Here is a 20,283-nt window from a genome sequence, read left to right as displayed (position 1 = left end):
GTCCGTAGTGTCGCTTTATTTGTGAGTTTCTCCAACTCAAGAATCAGCAGCAAACGCTCTTTCTCGCCATCGAAAGGGAAAGAGAGAAATCCCTCAAGTGCCAGAGGCTCCCAAAAGCGAGAACTTAGAAAATGTCTGCACCCTTCACTGGACACATCATGATTTTTTTTGTGTGGCAGGAGTGCAGTGCAAAGTCTTAGGCACCCCAGCTATGTATATGTTCCTAAAACGTTTACACTGTACTGTATATTACTAAATCATTGTGTGACTTTGAAGGGGCATCTGCTTGTGATAATGTTTTCAGGTACCTGCTGAACTTGCTCCTGCCAGCAGAGGTCGCTGGTTGGAGTCAGAATCAGACTCAGGTTTAATATCACTGGCATGTGTTGTAAAGTTTGTTAACTTAGCTGCAGCAGTTCATTTCAATACATGATAATATAGGGAATACAAAATAAATCAATTACAGTAAGTAAATATATATGGTATTAAAGGGTTAAATTAAGAACAGTGCAAAATTGGAAGTAATAAAAGTGAGGTCATAACTGTAGTGCATTTTGCAGATGATCCGCTCTGCAGCCACTGTGCCTCAGTGATGGACTGAATGCATATTCAGGGTACCAATCAAATGGACTGCTTTTTCCTAGTCATAGAGCAATGCATCCCTGAAAGAGGCCCTTTAACCCACCCAGTTCCATATAGTCCCGCCCTCATAGTGCCTCTTAAATGATAGCATTGTACCTGCCTCAACCACTTCCTCTGGCACCTCATTCACTACCCTCTGCAAAGTAAGTCGTCCCTCAGGTCCAACTGAAATCTTTCCTCTCTCACCCTAAACCGGCATTTCGCAACTTGGGCTCCACAGACCCCTTGTTTAATGATGTTGGTCCAAGGTATAAGAAAGATTGGGAACCATAGAAACCATAAAAACTACAGCACAGAAACAGGCCTTTTGGCCCTTCTTGGCTGTGCCGAACCATTTTCTGCTTAGTCCCACTGACCTGCACACGGACCATATCCCTCCATACACCTCCTATCCATGTACCTGTCCAATTTATTCTTAAATGTTAAAAGTGAGCCCGCATTTACCACCTCGTCTGGCAGCTCATTCCATACTCCCACCACTCTCTGTGTGAAGAAGCCCCCCCCCAATGTTCCCTTTAAACTTTTCCCCCCTCACCCTTAACCCATGTCCTCTGGTTTTTTTCTCCCCTTGCCTCAGTGGAAAAAGCCTGCTTGCATTCACTCTATCTATACCCATCATAATTTTATATACTTCTATCAAATCTCCCCTCATTCTTCTACGCTCCAGGGAATAAAGTCCCAACCTATTCAAGCTTTCTCTGTAACTGAGTTTCTCAAGTCCCGGCAACATCCTTGTAAACCTTCTCTGCACTCTTTCAACCTTATTTATATCCTTCCTGTAATTTGATGACCAAAACTGAACACAATACTCCAGATTCAGCCTCACCAATGCCTTATACAACCTCATCATAACATTCCAGCTCTTATACTCAATACTTTGATTAATAAAGGCCAATGTACCAAAAGCTCTCTTTATGACCCTAACTACCTGTGACGCCACTTTTAGGGAATTTTGTATCTGTATTCCCAGATCCCTCTGTTCTACTGCACTCCTCAGTGGCTTACCATTAACCCTGTATGTTCTACCCTGGTTTGTCCTTCCAATGTGCAATACCTCACACTTGTCAGTATTAAGCTCCATCTGCCATTTTTTAGCCCATTTTTCCAGCTGGTCCAAGTCCCTCTGGAGGCTCTGAAAACCTTCCTCACTGTCTACTACACCTCCAATCTTTGTATCATCAGCAAACTTGCTGATCCAATTTACCACATTATCATCCAGATCATTGATATAGATGACAAATAACAATCGACCCAGCACTGATCCCTGTGGCACACCACTAGTCACAGGCCTCCACTCAGAGAAGCAATTCTCTACCACCACTCTCTGGCTTCTTCCATCGAGCCAATGTCTAATCCAATTTACCACCTCTCCATGTATACCTAGCGACTGAATTTTCCTAACTAACCTCCCATGCAGGACCTTGTCAAAGGCCTTACTGAAGTCCATGTAGACAATATCCACTGCCTTCCCTTCATCCACTTTCCTGGTAACCTCCTCGAAAAACTCCAATAGATTGGTCAAACATGACCTACCACGCACAAAGCCATGTTGACTCTCCCTAATAAGTCCCAGTCTATCTAAATGCTTGTAGATTCTGTCTCTTAGTACTCCCTCCAATAACTTACCTACTATCGACGTTAAACTTACTGGCCTATAATTTCCCGGATTACTTTTTGATCCTTTTTTAAACAACGGAACAACATGAGCCACTCTCCAATCCTCCGGCACCTCACCTGTAGACAGCGACATTTTAAAAATTTCAGCCAGGGCCCCTGCAATTTCAAAACTAGTCTCCTTCAAGGTCCGAGGGAACACTCTGTCAGGTCCCGGGGATTTATCCACTTTAATTTTCCTCAAGACAGCAAGGACCTCCTCCTTTTCGATCTGTACAGCTTCCATGATCTCACTACTTGTTTCCCTTAATTCCATAGACTTCGTGCCAGTTTCCTTAGTAAACACAGACACAAAAAACCTATTTAAGATCTCCCCCATTTCCTTTGGTTCCGCACATAGCCGACCACTCTGATCTTCAAGAGGACAAATTTTATCCCTTACGATCCTTTTGCTCTTAATATACCTGTAAAAGCTCTTTGGATTATCCTTTACTTTGACTGCCAAGGCAACCTCATGTCTTCTTTTAGCCCTCCTGATTTCTTTCTTAAGTATTTTCTTGCACTTCTTATACTCCTCAAGCACCTTATTTACTCCCTGCTTCCTATACATGTCATACAACTCCCTCTTCTTCTTTATCAGAGTTGCAATTTCCCTTGAGAACCAAGGTTCCTTATTCCTATTCAACTTGCCTTTAATCCTGACAGGAACATACAAATTCTGCGCTCTCAAAATTTCTGCTCTAAACCCCTGCTCTAAACCTCACCATAGCTTTGGAGTCCCCTAACTTGGAGAAAGGACTGTTACTATCCACCATATCTACACTTTCCATAACTTTAAGCACTTCTGTAAGGTGCCTTCTTATTCTCCTATGTACCAAGTAATAAAGAACTAGCCTTGCCAACCTCTCCCTATAATTCAGGCCCTCTAATCCCAATGGCGTTCTTGTAAATGTGCACTCCTTTCAGTTTAACCACATCTTTCTCAAAACATGGAGACCAAAACTGTAAATAGAACACTAAGTGTGTCCTTGCCAACCCCTGTGCTCACTGCATGCTAAATATCTTTTTCACCAGCCTGTCAACCTGTGACAAACTATGCTCTTGTATTCCTCAGCTCCTCTGTTTCTTTTTTTTGTAATTTATTTTTTATTGAAGTTCATTATCAAACAAACATTTCCATAAGATTCAGATACTGTACATATATATATATCATCTAATCATATTTGTCACAAATCTCCACATAATATTTATCTGAGGTATACACTTATAGAAAGGAGAAGAAAGAAAGGACAATCGAAAGAGGAAAACTATGTACAAGTAGGGAGTGATTTTTTTTTACAACATATTCATTGACTTGTGAGAATAAAATCAGGCCTATGAGGTGTTACGTACTTAAACCATTTTTCCCAGTATGAATCAAATTTTTCAAGCTTATGATTAACAGATGCTGTTATCTTCTCCATTTTGTAGATGTCCATTGTAATTTCCATCCATACACTTAAAGTTGGGCTCTCCTGTGATAACCATTTCCTGGTAAGGGTCTTTTTACCAGCCACCAGCAGTATATTCATTCAATATTTATCTCTTTTCAACCATTCTTGAGGTACATACCCAAAATATATGGTCTTACTTTCTAAGGGTATTTCACATTTAAAGATGTCTTGTAGGGCATTATGTATCCCACTCCAATAGTCTTTGATAACGGGGCATTCCCAGAAAATATGATAATGGTTTGCATTTTGATTTCCACAATTTCTCTAGCAAACAGGGAGGTTACTATCATAATGGGATTTCTGAGAGTGTGTAATAAAATACCTTATCAAGTTTTTCCACCCGAACTCGCTCCATTTCTGTGAACTGGTACACTTCCATTGATACCTCCATATTATTGTCCAATCTTCCTCAGATATTATTATCCCTCCTTCCTTCTCCCATTTTGTTTTAATGTATGAAGTCGAATGTGTCTTAAGATTTAACAAACCCTTATGCAAGCTTGAAATTATTCTACTACCATTGTCTGAATTATATGCTTTTCTAAATAGCTCTATCAGACAAGTACTTGTCTTGGTTACATTTTTAACTATCACATCTGTAAATACCGGTAAAAGTCTTGTTTTTCTAATAAGTGTTTCTCTTTGAGCATTTCAAAACTGAACAGCGTTCCTTCTTTCATTATATTGCAAATAGCTGTTATTCCTTTAGCTGTTCAGTCCTTAAATCTAGCATCCAGTTTATTCGGTGTAAAATCCGAGTCATATGCACACTATTTAGGAGTTACAATGTCTCTCTCTAGTTTATATTCTCTTATTATAGTTTTCCATATTTTAAGAGTCTATTTCACCCACGGGTTATCAATATTATTTATGTAACTTTCTAGGTTGTTATCAGCCAAAATTGCCTGTATGGGGATAGAAATGTTTTTCCATTAAGCGTCATATGATGGGTTGCACCAGCATATCATGGCTTTCAACTGTGCTGCAAAATAATAATCTCTAAGAGAAGGTAGGCCCCGTTCCCCCTTTTCCTTAGCTAATTGCAAAGTTTTGAGATGAACCCTAGGCCTAATACCTTGCTATATATATCTTGATAGTACCTTGTTCCATTCATTGAATTGATTTTGGTTAAACTCTATTGGTAGGGTCTGAAAGAGATACAGTAGTCTGGGCAGTATATTCATTTTAATAGATTCAATCCTTGAACTGAGACCAAGGAAAGGAATTAGGTTCCATCTTGTTATATCTTCCTTAATTTTCAGCTCCTCTGTTTCATTACACATTCTAGCACCTTACCATTCATAGTACAAGCCCTATGCTGTTTTGACTTTATGAAGTGCATTGCCTCACACTTAGCTGTAATGAAATCCATTTGCCACTCCTTGGCCCACTTCCCTAACAGATCAAAATCCCGTTGTAATCGACAATAACCACCTTCATTATTAACTCCTAATTTTATGTTCAAAGGTTCAAATGTTCATTTATTATCTAAGTGTACAACTCTGAAATTCTTCTTCTCCAGATAGCCAAGAAACTAAGAAAGAAAAGAACAGTATCAGAATCAGAATCAGGTTTATTATCACCGACATGTGATGTGAAATTTGTTAACTTAGCGGCAGCAGTTCAATGCAATACATAATCTAGCAGAGAGAGAAAAAATAATAATAAATAAAATAAAACATAATAAATAAACAAGTAAATCAATTACATATATTGAATAGATTTTTTTAAATATGCAAAAACAGAAATACTGTATATTTTAAAAAAGTGAGGTAGTGTCCAAAGCTTCAATGTCCATTTAGGAATCAGATGGCAGAGGGGAAGAAGCTGTTCCTGAATCGCTGAGTGTGTGCCTTCAGGCTTCTGTACCTCCCACCTGATGGTAACAGTGAGAAAAGGGCATGCCCTGTGTGCTGGAGGTCCTTAATAATGGACGCTGCCTTTCTGAGACACCGCTACCTAAAGGTGTCCTGGGTACTTTGTAGGCTAGCGCCCAAGATGGAGCTGACTAGATTTACAAACTTCTACAGCTTCTTTCGGTCCTGTGCAGTAGGCCGTCCATACCAGACAGTGATGCAGCCTGTCAGAATGCTCTCCATGGTACAACTATAGAAGTTTTTAAGTGTATAATCTCTTCAAACTCCTAATAAAATATAGCTGCTGTCATGCCTTTTTTATGACTACATCGATATGTTATACACAATCAACCTCCCAAATCTCTCCTCCCCGCACAAAAAAACGAACTAAAATAGAACAGGCACATCGACTCCCAAATCTCCCTCCTCCTCACACAAAAAAGAAGAAAGATTGGGTGAAAAACACAGAATATGAAAAACGATACGACTGAAAAAGAGTCTATAGTCCAAGTCCGGTTCCAAAACGCAGAAAACCTGGGTAACATTCTCTGGGCACAGCAGCAGGTCTTTTCCTCTCCGTAGCAGAGTGATCACACCAGCAATAAAAAGGCAATCTCCCCTCTCCGGTAGCAGAGCAATCTCACCAGTGAATAAAAGGCAGTCTCCTCTCTCCATGGCAGAGTGATCTCACCAATGAATAAAAGACAGGCAGCCAGTGCTCACCTTTTGCATTCACTTTGATGTTTCAATCTCCCTCGTCGCTTTAATCAGCGAACAACAGAAGCTTTAATATCATGTGCAAACTTATTGATCGAGCCTTGGACATTCACATCCAGATCATTGGCACAAATAATGAATAATAAGGGTCCCAATGCTCCTCATTTCCAAGTTCATGATGGAAGGAAGGTAATTTCTGAACCAGCTACAGAATGTTCCCACAAACTATGGACTCGCTTTCAAGGATTCCTCATCTCATGTCCTAGATATATATTGCTATTTATTTATATTTGCATTTGTGCATTTTGTTGTCTTCTGCACGATGGTTGAGTGCCCTAGTTGGGTGGTCTTTCATTGATTCTGTTATGGTTAATATGCCTTTAGATATGTTGAGTATTCCCACAAGAAAATAAATCTCAGGGTTGTATACGGAGACATAAATGTATTTTGATAACAAAATTTACGTTGAACTTTAGAATGTTGAATCTAGGATGCTGCCCCACAGAAATCCTGCAGCAATGTTCTACAGCTGCAATGCCTGGCCACTAAGAACTATAACCATCTCTCTCTCTCTACTTGGTGAGACTCCAATTCTTGGATTGCTTTCCCCGATGTCCATTGGCTTCAGTTTTCCCGGGCTCCTTGGTGCCACATTCAACCAAGTACTGCTTTTCAGTCAAGGGCCGTTACTTTTATTTCACGTCTGGCATAAAATGTAGGTAACAACAGCAGATTTCCATGTCCCTGATTGCATTGTTTCCATTATCAAAGAGTCCAAGAGCTGCACACTCTTGCCTGTACACCATTGCACACTGGCGTTATCTGTCCTGTTGATGAACATGACTGACATTATGGAGTTGCTCTCTCAGTTTACACACCGATCTGAAGACGTTTGCAAGGAAAGCCTTTTAAGGTTGACTGGGCTGGAGTGGCTTTGCCGTATCCTGATTTGGTGCCCAAGTCAATATCAGATGGTCGGCTGGTTTTAGTCCTTCACCGTTTGAAGCAGCAAGGTTCAAAACTGAAGGATGCTCCTTTAGAATGGTGATGGGGGTGAATTTCTTTAGCCAGAGGCTGGTGAATATGTGAAATTCGTTGACACAGACGGCTGCGGAGACCAAGTTATTGACTGTATTTAAAGTGGAGGTTGATAGGTTCTTGATTAGTCAGGACATCAAAGGTTATGGGGAGAAGGCAGGAGAATGAGGTTGAGAGGGATAATAAATCAGCCACAATGGACTGGTGGAGCAGACTCAATGGGCCAAGTGGCCTAATTCTGCTCCTATGTCTTATGGTCTGGTCTGGAATCGCATACTTACCAGACCAGGTAACTATATCAGATTTCCTTCTCCAAAGGACCTAGGTGAGGTTTTCCAACAGGTGATCGATTTCATCATTCTGAATGCAGGTTTTCCAAATTACAGAGTATATTTTCCAGTTTGTGGGGTTGAAACTGACATCTCTTTAGTAATTATAACTTTATCACCAAGACTCTACACAATGAAACTGAAATTTCATACACAAAGAACACTTTGGGAGATTTTCCAGCATTAAAGGTGCTATATAAATACCAACATTCATTCTGGAGGCTTGTGATCTGAAAACAGATTACACTGTGTCATCAAAACAACCTTCTTGCTCTCAGATTCAGATTAATTGATTTAAAACACGTATATTGAAACATACAGTGAAACGCATGGTTTGCGGTAACAACCAGCACAACCTGGTCGATGGGACGAGGCAGAATATTTCGGCGCAGACTAGATGGACTGAAGGACCTGTTTCTGTATTGTTGCATTCTATGACTCTTTGACAATCTAAGAACATTTTGCCAACATGGCATGCCCACAATGCTTGGCAGAACAACACTGAACAACAAGCATCAAAACAACAGCAAACCAACCAAGCCCCTTTCTCCTTCCCATCCACCAACAAATGTGGGCACTCCTCCAACCCCAGGTCAGACCTCCAGTCTCCAATCTCTAGCCGTAGGTCTTTGGTATTGACAATAATGTCGTATATGCATGACATAATGCCCATCGCCTTAGACGTGGTCCAGCACTAGTTGCTTGTCAGTTAAACTCTGGCCAGAAGTCCGCCCTGCAGAGCTTCTCTGATGATTAACAAGGAGCACCCTGTTGGACACTGGTAATGTAGTAAACTGCAAGTCACGTTCACTGGTTCATTGGTGAGATCGATGGCAGGGTAGGTGTAATGTTTCAGTTGTCGCGCAAACCAGGTCCTCATGCCACAGTGTCCACCTGCTGCAGGTGAGCAGACACTGAAGGCGATGTGAGCACAGAGAGCATCTGTGCTGGTTTGGGGGCTAGAATAGTAACTATACAGTGACATGCAAAAGTTTGGGCACCCCCGTCAAAATTTCTGTTACTGTGAATAGTTAAGTGAGTAGAAAATGAACTGATCTCCAAAAGGCATAAAGTTAAAGATGACACATTTCTTTAATATTTTAAGCAAGATTACTTTTTTATTTCCATCTTTTACCATTTCAAAATAACAAAAAAGGAAAAGGGCTTGAAGCAAAAGTTTGGGCACCCTGCATGGTCAGTACTTAGTAACACCCCCTTTCGTCAAGTATCACAGCTTTCACACTTTCTGTAGCCAGCTAAGAGTCTTTCAATTCTTGTTTAGGGGATTTTCACCCATTCTTCCTCGCAAAAAACTTCTAGTTCTGTGAGATTCTTGGGCCGTCTTGCATGCACTGCTCTTTTGAGGTCTATCCACAGATTCTCGATGATGTTTAGGTCGGGGGACTATGAGGGCCATGGCAAAACCTTCAGCTTGTGCCTCTTGAGGTAGTCTATTGTGGGTTTTGAGGTGTGTTTAGGATCATCATCCTGTTGTCGAAGCCATTCTCTTTTCATCTTCAGCTTTTTTACAGATGGTGTGATGTTTGCTTCCAGAATTTGCTGGTATTTAATTGAATTCATTCTTCCCTCTACCAGTGAAATGTTCCCTGTGCCACTGGCTACAACACAAGCCCAAAGCATGATCGATCCACTCCCGTGCTTTAGTTGGAGAGGTGTTTTTTTCATGAAATTCTGCACCCTTTTTTCTCCAAACATACCTTTGCTCATTGCAGCCAAAAAGTTTTATTTTAACTTCATCAGTCCACAGGACTTGTTTCCAAAATGCATCAGGCTTGTTTATATGTTCCTTTGCAAACTTCTGACACTGAATTTTGTGGTGAGGACGCAGGAAAGGTTTTCTTCTGATGAATGTTCCATGAAGGTCATATTTGTGCAGGTGTAGCTGCATGGTAGAACAGTGCACCACCACTCCAGAGTCTGCTAAATCTTCCTGAAGGTCTTTTGCAGTCAAATGGGAGTTTTGATTTGCCTTTCTAGCAATCCTACGAGCAGTTCTCTCAGAAAGTTTCTTTGGTCTTCCAGACCTCAACTTGACCTCTGCCATTCCTGTTAATTGCCATTTCTTAATTACGCTACAAACTGAGGAAACGGCTACCTGAAAACACTTTGCTATCTTCTTATAGCCTTCTCCTGCTTTGTGGGTATCATTTATTTTAATTTTCAGAGTGCTAGGCAGCTGCTTAGAGGAGTCCATGGCTGCTGATTGTTGGGACAAGGTTTGAGGAGTCAGGGTATTTATAAAGCTTTGAAATTTGCATTACCTGGCCTTTCCTAACGATGACTGTGAACAAGCCATAGCCCTAACAAGCTAATTAAGGTCTGAGACCTTGGTAAAAATCTCTTGGGGTGCCCAAACTTTTGCATGGTGCTCTTTCCTTTTTTTCACTCTGAAATTGTACAAAACAAAAATATACACTAATCTTGCTTAAAATGTTGAAAAGAATGTTTCATCTTTAACTTTATGACTTTTGGAGATCAGTTCATCTTCTACTCACTTAACTATTCACAGTAACAGAAATTTTGACCAGGGGTGCCCAAACTTTTGCTTACCACTGTATGTGCTATGTACTGTGTACTGTGTGTGACTGTTGGTACTGTGTTTTGTAATCCCTTTTACTCGAATTTGACCAATAGCCCTCAATCAACAAACCTGTCGGAAGTATTTGGTATCAGTGCTTAAAATTTATATCCACTCAGGACAGATTGAATTTTTCTGATCCTGTGCAGTGGCACCTCCATTCCAGATGGCATTGTTCTGTTGGTAAAAAAAAATGAAATCGAGTCATTAGAAAGGTGACATAGGGTCAGAAGGTGTTGAATGATTGTGGATAGAGCCAATACAGACCCCCAAACAGTAGTAAGGATGCGGCCTACAAATTGCAACAGGAGATAGAAAATGCATGCCAAAAGGGCAATGTTACAATAGTCGTGGGGCAGGGTCAATATGAAGGTAGATTGGGAAAATCAGGTTGGTGCTTGATTCCAGGAGGTGGAATTTTTAAAGTGCCTCCAAGGTGGCTTTTCAGAGCAGCTCATGGTTGAACCCACTAAGTAATCAGCTATTCTGGATTGGGTGTTGTGCAATGAATTGATTAGAGAGCTTAAGGTAAAAGAACTTTTAAGGGACAAGTGATCATAATCTGATCAAATTCACCCTGAAATTTGAGAAGGAGAAGCTAAAGTCAGATGTATCAGTATTACAGTGGAGTAAAGGGAATTACATGAGAGAGGAGTTGGCCAGAATTGATTGGAAAAGAGCACTCGCAGATATGTCTGCAGAGCAGCAATGGCTGGGATTTCTGGAAGCAATTCGGAAGGCACAGGTTATATACATCCCAAAGAGGAAGAAGTACTGTAAAGGCAAGATGACACAACCGTAGCTAACAAGAGGAGTCAAAGCCAATATAAAAGCCAAAGACAGCAACAATTAATGGGAAGTTAGGGGATTAGGAAGCTTTTAAAAACCAACAGAAGCCAACTAAAAATTTCATTAAGACGGTAAAGATGGAATATGAAAGTAAGCTAGCCAATAATATTAAAAGAGGGCACCAAAAGTTTCTTCAGATAGATAAAGTGTAAAAGAGAGATGGGAGTGGATATCAGACTGCTGTAAAGCAATGCTGGAGAGGTAGTAAAGGGGTCAAAGAAATGGCAGATGAAAATGAATAAGTATTTTGCATCAGTCTTCACTGTGGAGACACTAGCAGTATGATGTAAGCTCCAGGTGTTAAGAGGGCATAAATTGTGTGAAGATACCATTATTAGAGAGAAACTGAAAAGTCTGAAGATACTTGGACCAGATGGTGTACAGTCCAGGGTTCTGAAAGAGGTGCTTGAAGAGATTGTGTAGGCATTAGTAATGATCTATAAGGAATCACTAGATCTAGAATTGTTTCAGAAGACTGGAAAATTGCAAATGTCGCTTCACTCTTCAAGAAAGGAGAGAGGCAGAAGAAAGGAAACTATAGGGCAGTTAGTCTGACCTCAGTGGTTGGTAAGATGTTGGAGTCAATTATTAAGGATGAGGTCTCAAGGTACTTGGAGGCACATGATAAAACAGGCTGTAGTCAACATGGTTTCTTCAAGGGAAAAATTTGCCTGACAAATCTGATGGAATTCTTTGAAGAAATAACAAATAGGACAGACGAAGGAGAATCGGTTGATGTGTACTTGGATTTTCTGAAAGTGGTTGACAAGATGCCACTCATGAGGTTGCTTAACAAGAAACAAGCCCATGGTATTGCGGGAAAGATTCTAGCATAGATAAAGCAGTGGTTGATTGGCAGGAGGCAAAGAGTGGGAATAAAAGGAGCCTTTTCTGGTTGGCTGCTGGTGACTAGTGGTGTTCCACAGGGGTATGTGTTGGGACCAATTCTTTTTACGTTATATGTCAATGACTTGGATGATGGAATTGATGGTTTTGTTGAAAAGTTTGTAGATGATATGAAGATAGGTGGAGGGGCAAATAGTTTTGAGGAAGTAGAGAGGCTACACAAGGACTTAGATTAGGGGATTGTGCAAAGAAATGGCAGATGGAATACAGTGTTGGGAAGTGTATGGGCATGTACTTTGGCAGAAGGATGAAAGGGTTGACTATTTTCTAAATGGAGAGAAAATACAAAAAAAACTGAGGTGCAAAGGGACTTGGGAGTCCTTGTGCTGGATTCCATGAAGGTTAATTCTGTGGTGAGGAAGGCAAATGCAATGTTAGGACCAGAATATAAAATGAAGGATGTAATGTGGAGACTTAATAAAGCACTAGTGAGCCCTCACTTGGGAGTATTGTGAGCAGGTTTGGGCTCCTTATCTTAGAAAGGCTCTGGGCCTGTATTCACTGGAATTCAGAAAAATGAGGGGTGACCTCATTGAAACCTATTAATTGGTGAAAGACCTTGATAGGAATGGTTGTGGAGATGAAGTTTCCTATGGTCGGAGAATCTAAGACCAGAGGACACAGCCTCAGAATAGAGGGGCACCCTTTTAGAACGGAGATGAGGAATTTCTTTAGGCAGAGAGTGGTGAATCTGTGGAATTTTGTTGCCACAGGCAGCTGTGCAGGCCAAGTTTTTATGTATATTTAGGCAGAGGTTGATAGTTTCTTGATTGGTCAGGGCATGAAGAGATATGGGGAGAAGGCAGGAGATTGGGGCTGAGAGGAAAATTGGACCGGCCATGATGAAATGGTGGAGCAGACTTGGTGGGCCAAATCGTCTAATTTTGCTCCTTTATCTTAGGGTCTAAAATGGACACATTTGTCTGCTAGATGTTGCAGGTCAAGTGAGCAGGACTGAGACAGAACCACCATGCTTGTGTACCATGATGAGTTAATCATAAAACATAATTAATTTCATTGCCTCTGCCTTCAAAAGATTGAGTAGTCCTGTATCCGCAGAAAATAGTGAAGATATCGGGCTGCAGTGTGCATCTGAAATTCCTGGTGTGAGCCATGCTTCTGTAGAGCAGAGCACAAAGCAAGCAGCTGATGTCCCTCGGAGCAAATTTGCTCTGAGGTCTTCAACTTTATTCTCCAGGTTGGAGTCCTAAACTGGAATAGGGCTGATTTTGTAGGAATTTATAGGATCTCATTGATTGGGACATCCTGTTTGAAGGAAAGGGCCAAATGGCAAGTACAAGTCTCAAGAGTGAAAAATCCTAAGTCTAAGAGACCATGCTCTTTTTTGAGTGAAGGGTAAACCTGGCTATTTTAGGGAACCCTGGCTGACAAGAAATATTGAGGCTTTGGTCAAGAAAAAGGAAGTATACATTGGGTTTAGGAGCTTGGGGACAAGTGATAACTATAAAAAGATTAAGATTACACGAAGGTGTTCAGGAGCGTTAAGATAAAGTATGACATAGATCTAGGAGGTAAGGTTAAGGAAAATTCTCAGAGGTTCCATAGATATATTGCCTTGCACTTGTACTATTGAACAGTAAAGCACTGGAAAAAAAAGCATTCAGCCTACAATATTGTACTAATCTTGTGACCAATTTATACTAAATATGAAGTCAAGTGGCAACATACTTTTGGGCACTGTGTCACTGTAGAGTTGCACCCACCCTGTATCAGTCAGGCAATGGCCACCTAAATCACTTGGGCGCCACAGTGACATAGCAGTTAGCGTGAGGCTATCACAGCTCGGGATGCCAGAGTTTTGTTGTTCAAGTCCGGTATCCTCTGTAAGGAGTATCCACATCCTCCCATGGTATGTGTGGGTTTTCCTCAGGTTCTGTGGGTTTCCTCCCACAGTCCAAACACGTACTGGGTAGATTAATTGATGATTGTAAATTGTCCTGTGATTAGGTGAGGGTTAAATCGGGGTTGTCGTAGCTTGAAGGGCAAATTCTGTGCTGCATCTCTAAGTGAAGAAAGAAAAAGACTAATGCTATGTAGTTGCACCTGGCAATTAAACCTTCTTTATTCAACATTAACAATGTACAATACTGTATACATAAGATAATGCACTGAAGTAATGCAGGACAGCATTCAAAGTATAATACAAGAAATGTTTTAATAAGCGACGTTTAGAATCAGTTCACATCACTTTCAGATTGAATCATTTAATGGCACTTAGAATTGCAACAATGTGATGTTAACTTCATCAACCCAGATCAAAAGGCCAAGAACTTAATATTGGTCTGCAATGAGCTAATTTTTTAAAAAAAAGATCCTCTATTCACATCAGTTATAGAGGAGGACTGCATTTTTAGCTTCAAGGTTTCAGCAAGGTATTCCAAGATACTACATACACATCCATTTACTTATTACACAATCCTTATTATCGCCAAAGTATAGAACTCACTGACATTACTCAATCACCACCAATGATTAATGTTTCTTTTTTGAAAATTTTTTGGGGAGGGGGCAGTGATGGAAGGGTGGAAGGAAGAGAATGCAAGGTTCTAGAATCAACCAAACAACTAATTCAGTTGTCACAGATCAACTGATTCGCAGTCTAGCCTCCTGTCATCAGTATCAAGTTTGCAGGAGATGGCCTCTATCCCAACTGTTATTTTTTAATTGGCATTTTGATCTGTGCAAGGATCTGGTTACCCACCAACAAGTAACTGCAAATCTGTAAGCAGAGTTGGTGACTGGGGTAGAGAGGTGGGGGGGGGGGGCTATAAACTTTCTTATCTGTTACTTGGGTTAATTTGCTACACAATGAATGCCGTGTTTTAAAGTGCATTATTACTTTATCAATATTTTGCCTTAAGTGTTTCTTCTCACGCCCTATAAACGTTTACTGTGGCAATAACTTCCCTTTTCTCCCTCTCTTCCAAGCGGAAAACCTATATATATAGCATCATCTTCATGCCTTTGTGCATTTACATAGACAACACCACCTCTGCCCAAGCTCCCCCCTCCCAATTCTTGCAGCCATATGAAAACAATATAATTTACAAAAAAATTTAATGTGCAATTGTACAAACATAATTTTACATTTTCACACACTTAAAAATATACCTTTCTCTGGCACATTTTCCCTCAATAGCTTCCTATTTACAGTACAGTACAGTTAACAGTTCTCATTGCATGCTCCTGTTGAAGGATTGTGGTGTACATGTGGGCAAATAACTGCCATGGCAGGTCCAAACTTAGTTTGAAGTTTTTCATGAGAATTCCCACTACGTAGCACATTGGCTTCCACTCCCTGTCACGAAAAACAGACTGACAAACTGTGGAAATAAATAGCCATTTAAATTGCCATGGCTTCAACACATTTAAAAATATCTTTAGGTATAGTTGCTAATCGTTATTTGCAAAATAAATTCTTTCAGAGTTTTAGCTACAACATTACAGCTGTATCTGTATAGCTATTCAGTGAGCAAGATCACGTGTTTGGTTTCAGATATTGTCACAAATGCCTTTCAGATCCAGCTACAGTGTTTGATTAAACCATTTCACTTCTGTGATTTCAAAATCTTGTGCCTTCTCCTCTCTGCTGTAGTCAGTGTTCATCTGGCCCAGAACAGAATAAGACACTTCAAAGCATTCTTGTCAGCAATCCTCCATGTTCTATTGTCATCTGTCATTCTGAAATACTTTCCTTTCTTACAGAACCTTTAAAGTACAAACAGAAACCATTATGTGCTTTTCTGATAATCAGTGCTGAGACAATAAAACTGGTTATAAAGAACAAAATTCACCCAGATCAGGAAACCAGTTAATAATTAGAACTCAATGAAATCATTTAAAAAATTGTTTCTTACAATCAATCTCTAAATGCTTTCATTCATCTGATAACTCGTTTGGCTTGGTATCTAAATGTGCTGTATTGCAAACACTATGTTTGATATTTGTTGTTGTTGACATACAACATTATCTACATTAAACACTAACAAGATCATGGTCATTCTGACAAGAGCACATTAGATCCAAATATCTCTATGTTCTAAATGTTAAAGAACTGCCCACTTACCTATAACACAGAGCACTACAACACAGGAAAATGGCCTTCAGCCCACAGTGTTGTGTCAAACTAATTAAACTAGTAATTAAATACCCAAATGAACCAATGCCTTCTGCCCATACAATATTCACATCCCTCCATTCTCTGCACATTCATGTGCCTATCTAAGAGCTTCTTAAACAGCTCTATTGTATGTGCTTCCACTACCATCCCAGCAGTATTTTTCAGACATCCACAATTCTGTGAAAAAAAAACATAATTTTGCCTCCTGTCAAAATTTATATATAATTTACATAAATGTGTACACAAAAAAAACCAGTAGTGAAAATGACTATTTATTAGCATTACATTATTGAATAAATGGTCAATAAATGGCACTACATTTTAAAGGTCAACGCAAGTACTACTTAGGGAACAAAAGGTTCCCATTTTGAGTCACAGTGGCGAGAGACTTCAGCATCTTTTTAAACAGGAATGAATCCAGGTTAATGAAATAATTTTCTTACTGATCACGATTTAAATGAAATTGGGAAAGCTATCACGTGCCAAAGCATTTCCATATAATCCCAAACTGAGGACAGGTTTTTTTCTCCTATTATGCCATTTCTCTAGCATCCAGTTATTGTCTGTTTTTAACATTTACCCATTTTCGCTAAAAATTAAAAATATAAGCACTACCAATAACTGTCAATCTCCTGAGTAAACATTGAACTATCTTCTCTTTATTGTTGTCAGTTTACCCAAAAATACCCATTTTCCGTGGCATGAAATCCACATCGCTTTATTCTATACTGGTCTGAGGGATGTAGAAGAGGATTAGGAAAAACGTTTTATTATCCCCCTCTTCATCATCTAAAATCACTTTGAATTGTTAAAACTGTATTTGTCTAATGTAGGAGACCATTTCTTGCTCTATTCTCCAAATTCTTGAATCAGAATATACTATACTATATCTTGAATCAGAAATTTAATAGCAAGACAATACACCTTTCAGGGTTATAGATTTCTAATTTGACGTTACAATGTTTGGATATTGTTAATTGTTATTTAGAAATGTTCAGGAATGTGGATATGATTAGAAAATATACTATTTGTTTTTAATGGGCCTCGTCTACGTCGGTGAGACACAACAAAGATTGGGGGACTATTTTGTCAAGTACCTTTGTTCCTTGTGCAAAAAGCAGGATTTTACCATGACCAACTATTTTAATTCCAATTCCCGTTCCCATTTTGTCATTGCAGCAAGATGGTGCCAGCGACTAATGACGAGATCCTGCAGACAGTTGATGAAACTTCTTTTAAATGTACTGCTACCTCTAATCTACATGTGATTGGAGTCTCTAATTTACATTTTGATAATGCGCTTTTGGGCCAACTGAGCGATCTGGTTCTTCCGCTGTCTCTGAAGGAATTCGGCGAGGTTGAGAACAGAATGTGTGGCCTAATGGCAGAGCACGAACAATGATCGGATCTATTACTCGCCAGTCTCGCCCAATAAAGCATCGAGCAAAATTGAAATTAACAAGGACAAGAACGGAAGATGGGCGGGTGTTTAGTGCCACCCCCCTGCGTATGACCGGGTTCCCTCTCTGCCACCAGAGGAAGGTGCAGGAGTCTTAGGTCTTGGGCAAGGTTTGATTGATGTGGTTTGTGGATTGGACTCATTACAGGACTCTGCAGTTCAATACATGTGTTTCTTATTATTCTTATTTTATTGCTATTTTGCATGATTTTGACTGGGGCTAAATTGAACTGAACTGAACATTCCTAGACCGTTTCAAGGACCCTGTGACTCTGCAGCTGGGTGTGTTATTCACTGGATTTTTTTCTGTCTGCGTGATTTATCTATTTTCTCTGCACATTTTCTGTTTGATGTTTCAATGAGTTCCATGGTGTTTCTTTGTCTCGTAGCAGGCTGTGGGAAAGTCCTCGTTACTGCTCTGCTGTGAGATAGATTATATCAGCAGTTTTCTGTAAAAGCAGTGTGCCGTGCTGAAAAGTGTGTTTTGGCTTCGGCTAAGATAAGGACCCATGTTGTCCAACTTCGGAATGTGAGTCAGCCAATCAGGATCGTGGGATGTGAGAGTAGATTCCAGAAAGCTGGGGCAAGTTTTCTGAAGGACAGTAGTTTGGTTTTGGGTCCTTTTTGGTGGGAGCTGTGCAGCAGCGCAGGAGGGAAGATACCACAGAATGCCATGGGAAGGAGTCCCCACTGCCAGAAGTGCTTCGTGCAGATGAATGGTTCCAAGGAGGAGGGCCAGTGCCCCTGAGAGAGAACCAATTTGTTCGAGGTGGTCTTCAAGGCAAGTTCAAAAATGTGGCAGATGTTTTCGCGCAGACCGTGGGTTCAGTGCCATGAGTAACAATTAACCCAGCTTTGGAAGAGATGAGCTCCAACGGTCATGTGTACATTTAGATAGGTTTAACTGTAATGGGCCCTTTTAATTTTTTCTTTTCTTTCTCGTAATAACTGTTTGATAAAGCTGAAATCAGTAAGTATACTTCCTTTACAATTTTATGCAGTGTACAATCTGTTATTTCTTGCTGACCAGTAATTGTGTATGGGCAGTATTTATGCAGCATTTGCTCAAGTCGAAGTTTCTTTAATCACGACATTCCTGTTTGGTTGAACCCTGACCCTAGCGGTGTGCTGTTTATGAAAGGTGGCCCTCTCACCGCTGTCACGTGGCTGTTAACAGAGGTAGCTAATGAGCCAAGTCTGCATATGAGCCTGGTGAGAGGGTTATACATATCTTGAATCTTTGATATGTCAGTCCATTGCCTGCTCCATATTGGTAACACCCAACGTATTTCCCTTCCTCCACTATTGATGCTGCCCCCATTTTCTCTCATCTCTTCCATTTTCCAAACACTCACCCTCACCCCATCGTCCTGCTGCCTTAAAAGGGATAGAGTTCCTCCTCTCCTCACTTACCACCCTGTGAGCCTCCGCATTCAGCATAGCATTCTTTGCAGCTTCCGCCAGCTTCAATGGGACCCCACCACCAAACACATCTTTATCTCCCAACCCCCTCCACTCTTCGCAGGGATTGCTTCCTCTGTGATTCCCTTGTTCATTCACCTCTCTCTACTAACTCTCTCCAGGCACATCCCTGCAAGTGGAAGAAGTGCTACACCTGCCCATTCACCTCCTCCCTCACCTCCATTCAGGCCCCCAAGCGACCTTCCAGGTAAGGCAACACTTCATCTGCGAATCTGTTGCAGTCGTCTACCATATCCAGTGCTCCTGATACAGCCTCTTCTGTAAATTCAAGGGCCATTTTATCGAGCACCATTGCTCCAAGTGCAAAAAGCATGATTTCCCAGTGGCCAACCATTTTAATTGCAATCCCCATTCCCATTCTGACATGTTGGTCTATGGTCTCCTCTACTGCTGCTCTCGGAGTGGAGCAGTAACTTTTGTCGTCTTCTCACCGCCCTACCTCCTCCTTCCCATTCTCCTGTGGCCACCCTTCTCTCCTATCAGATCCCTTCTTCTCCAGCCCTTTACCTTTTCAGCCTATCACATCTCTGCTTCTTACTTCATCCCTAACCCCCCCACCACCTGGCTTCACCTACCACCTTCTAGCTTTTCCTCCTTCCTCTCCCCCCATGTTCTTATTCTGGCTTCTTTTCCCTTCCTTTCCAGTCCTTATGAAGGGTCTTGGCCCGAAAAGTCAAACTCATTCCCATAGATGTACTTGATCTGCTGAGTTCCTCCAGCATTTTGTGTGTTGCACTGGATTTCCAGCATCTGCAGAATTTCCAATATTTACCGTTTGTTTTAAATGTGCTGACACACTGTAGGGTTAGCACTGGACCTCACATCAGGTTTGAGTTAACAGCATATATAAAGTGGATACACTTTATATATTGGACACCTCAGCTTTACATCAGTGCAGGACTAATTGGCGGCAATGGCTGGAGCATGGAGACTCAAGAGAGACAGCAGATGCTGGAAATCTGGAGCAACACAGCAAGTCAGGCAGCACCTATGGAGAAAAATGGACCACTGCTGTTTCAGGTCCTGAAGTAAGGTCTCAACCCAAAATGTCAATTGTCCATTTCCCTCCTTAGATGCCACCTGATCCATTGAGTTCCTCCAGCATTTTATGTTTTACTTTTTGAGAAACAGCCCTTCCGGCCCTTCAACCTGTGCCGC

General features: G+C 40.8%; 1 protein-coding gene across 3 annotated transcripts in view; it reads right to left on the bottom strand.

Annotated features, from left to right (window-relative positions):
• Positions 1-14,107: 14,107 nt before the first annotated feature.
• Positions 14,108-20,283, bottom strand: part of prkag2a (protein kinase, AMP-activated, gamma 2 non-catalytic subunit a) — a 508,879-nt gene continuing 502,703 nt past the window's right edge. For all 3 annotated transcript variants that reach the window (XM_072254087.1, XM_072254086.1, XM_072254089.1), the window contains one exon: positions 14,108-15,772. In XM_072254087.1, the coding sequence (XP_072110188.1) occupies positions 15,741-15,772 (32 nt within the window). In that variant the 3' untranslated portion in view covers positions 14,108-15,740. The remainder of the gene's footprint in view (positions 15,773-20,283) is intronic.

The sequence above is a fragment of the Mobula birostris genome, chromosome 3 (genome assembly GCF_030028105.1).
Source record: "Mobula birostris isolate sMobBir1 chromosome 3, sMobBir1.hap1, whole genome shotgun sequence".
Classification (NCBI taxonomy): domain Eukaryota; kingdom Metazoa; phylum Chordata; class Chondrichthyes; order Myliobatiformes; family Myliobatidae; genus Mobula; species Mobula birostris.
Note: the sequence above shows the minus strand (reverse complement) of the source record. Positions and strands in the feature narration are given on the sequence as shown.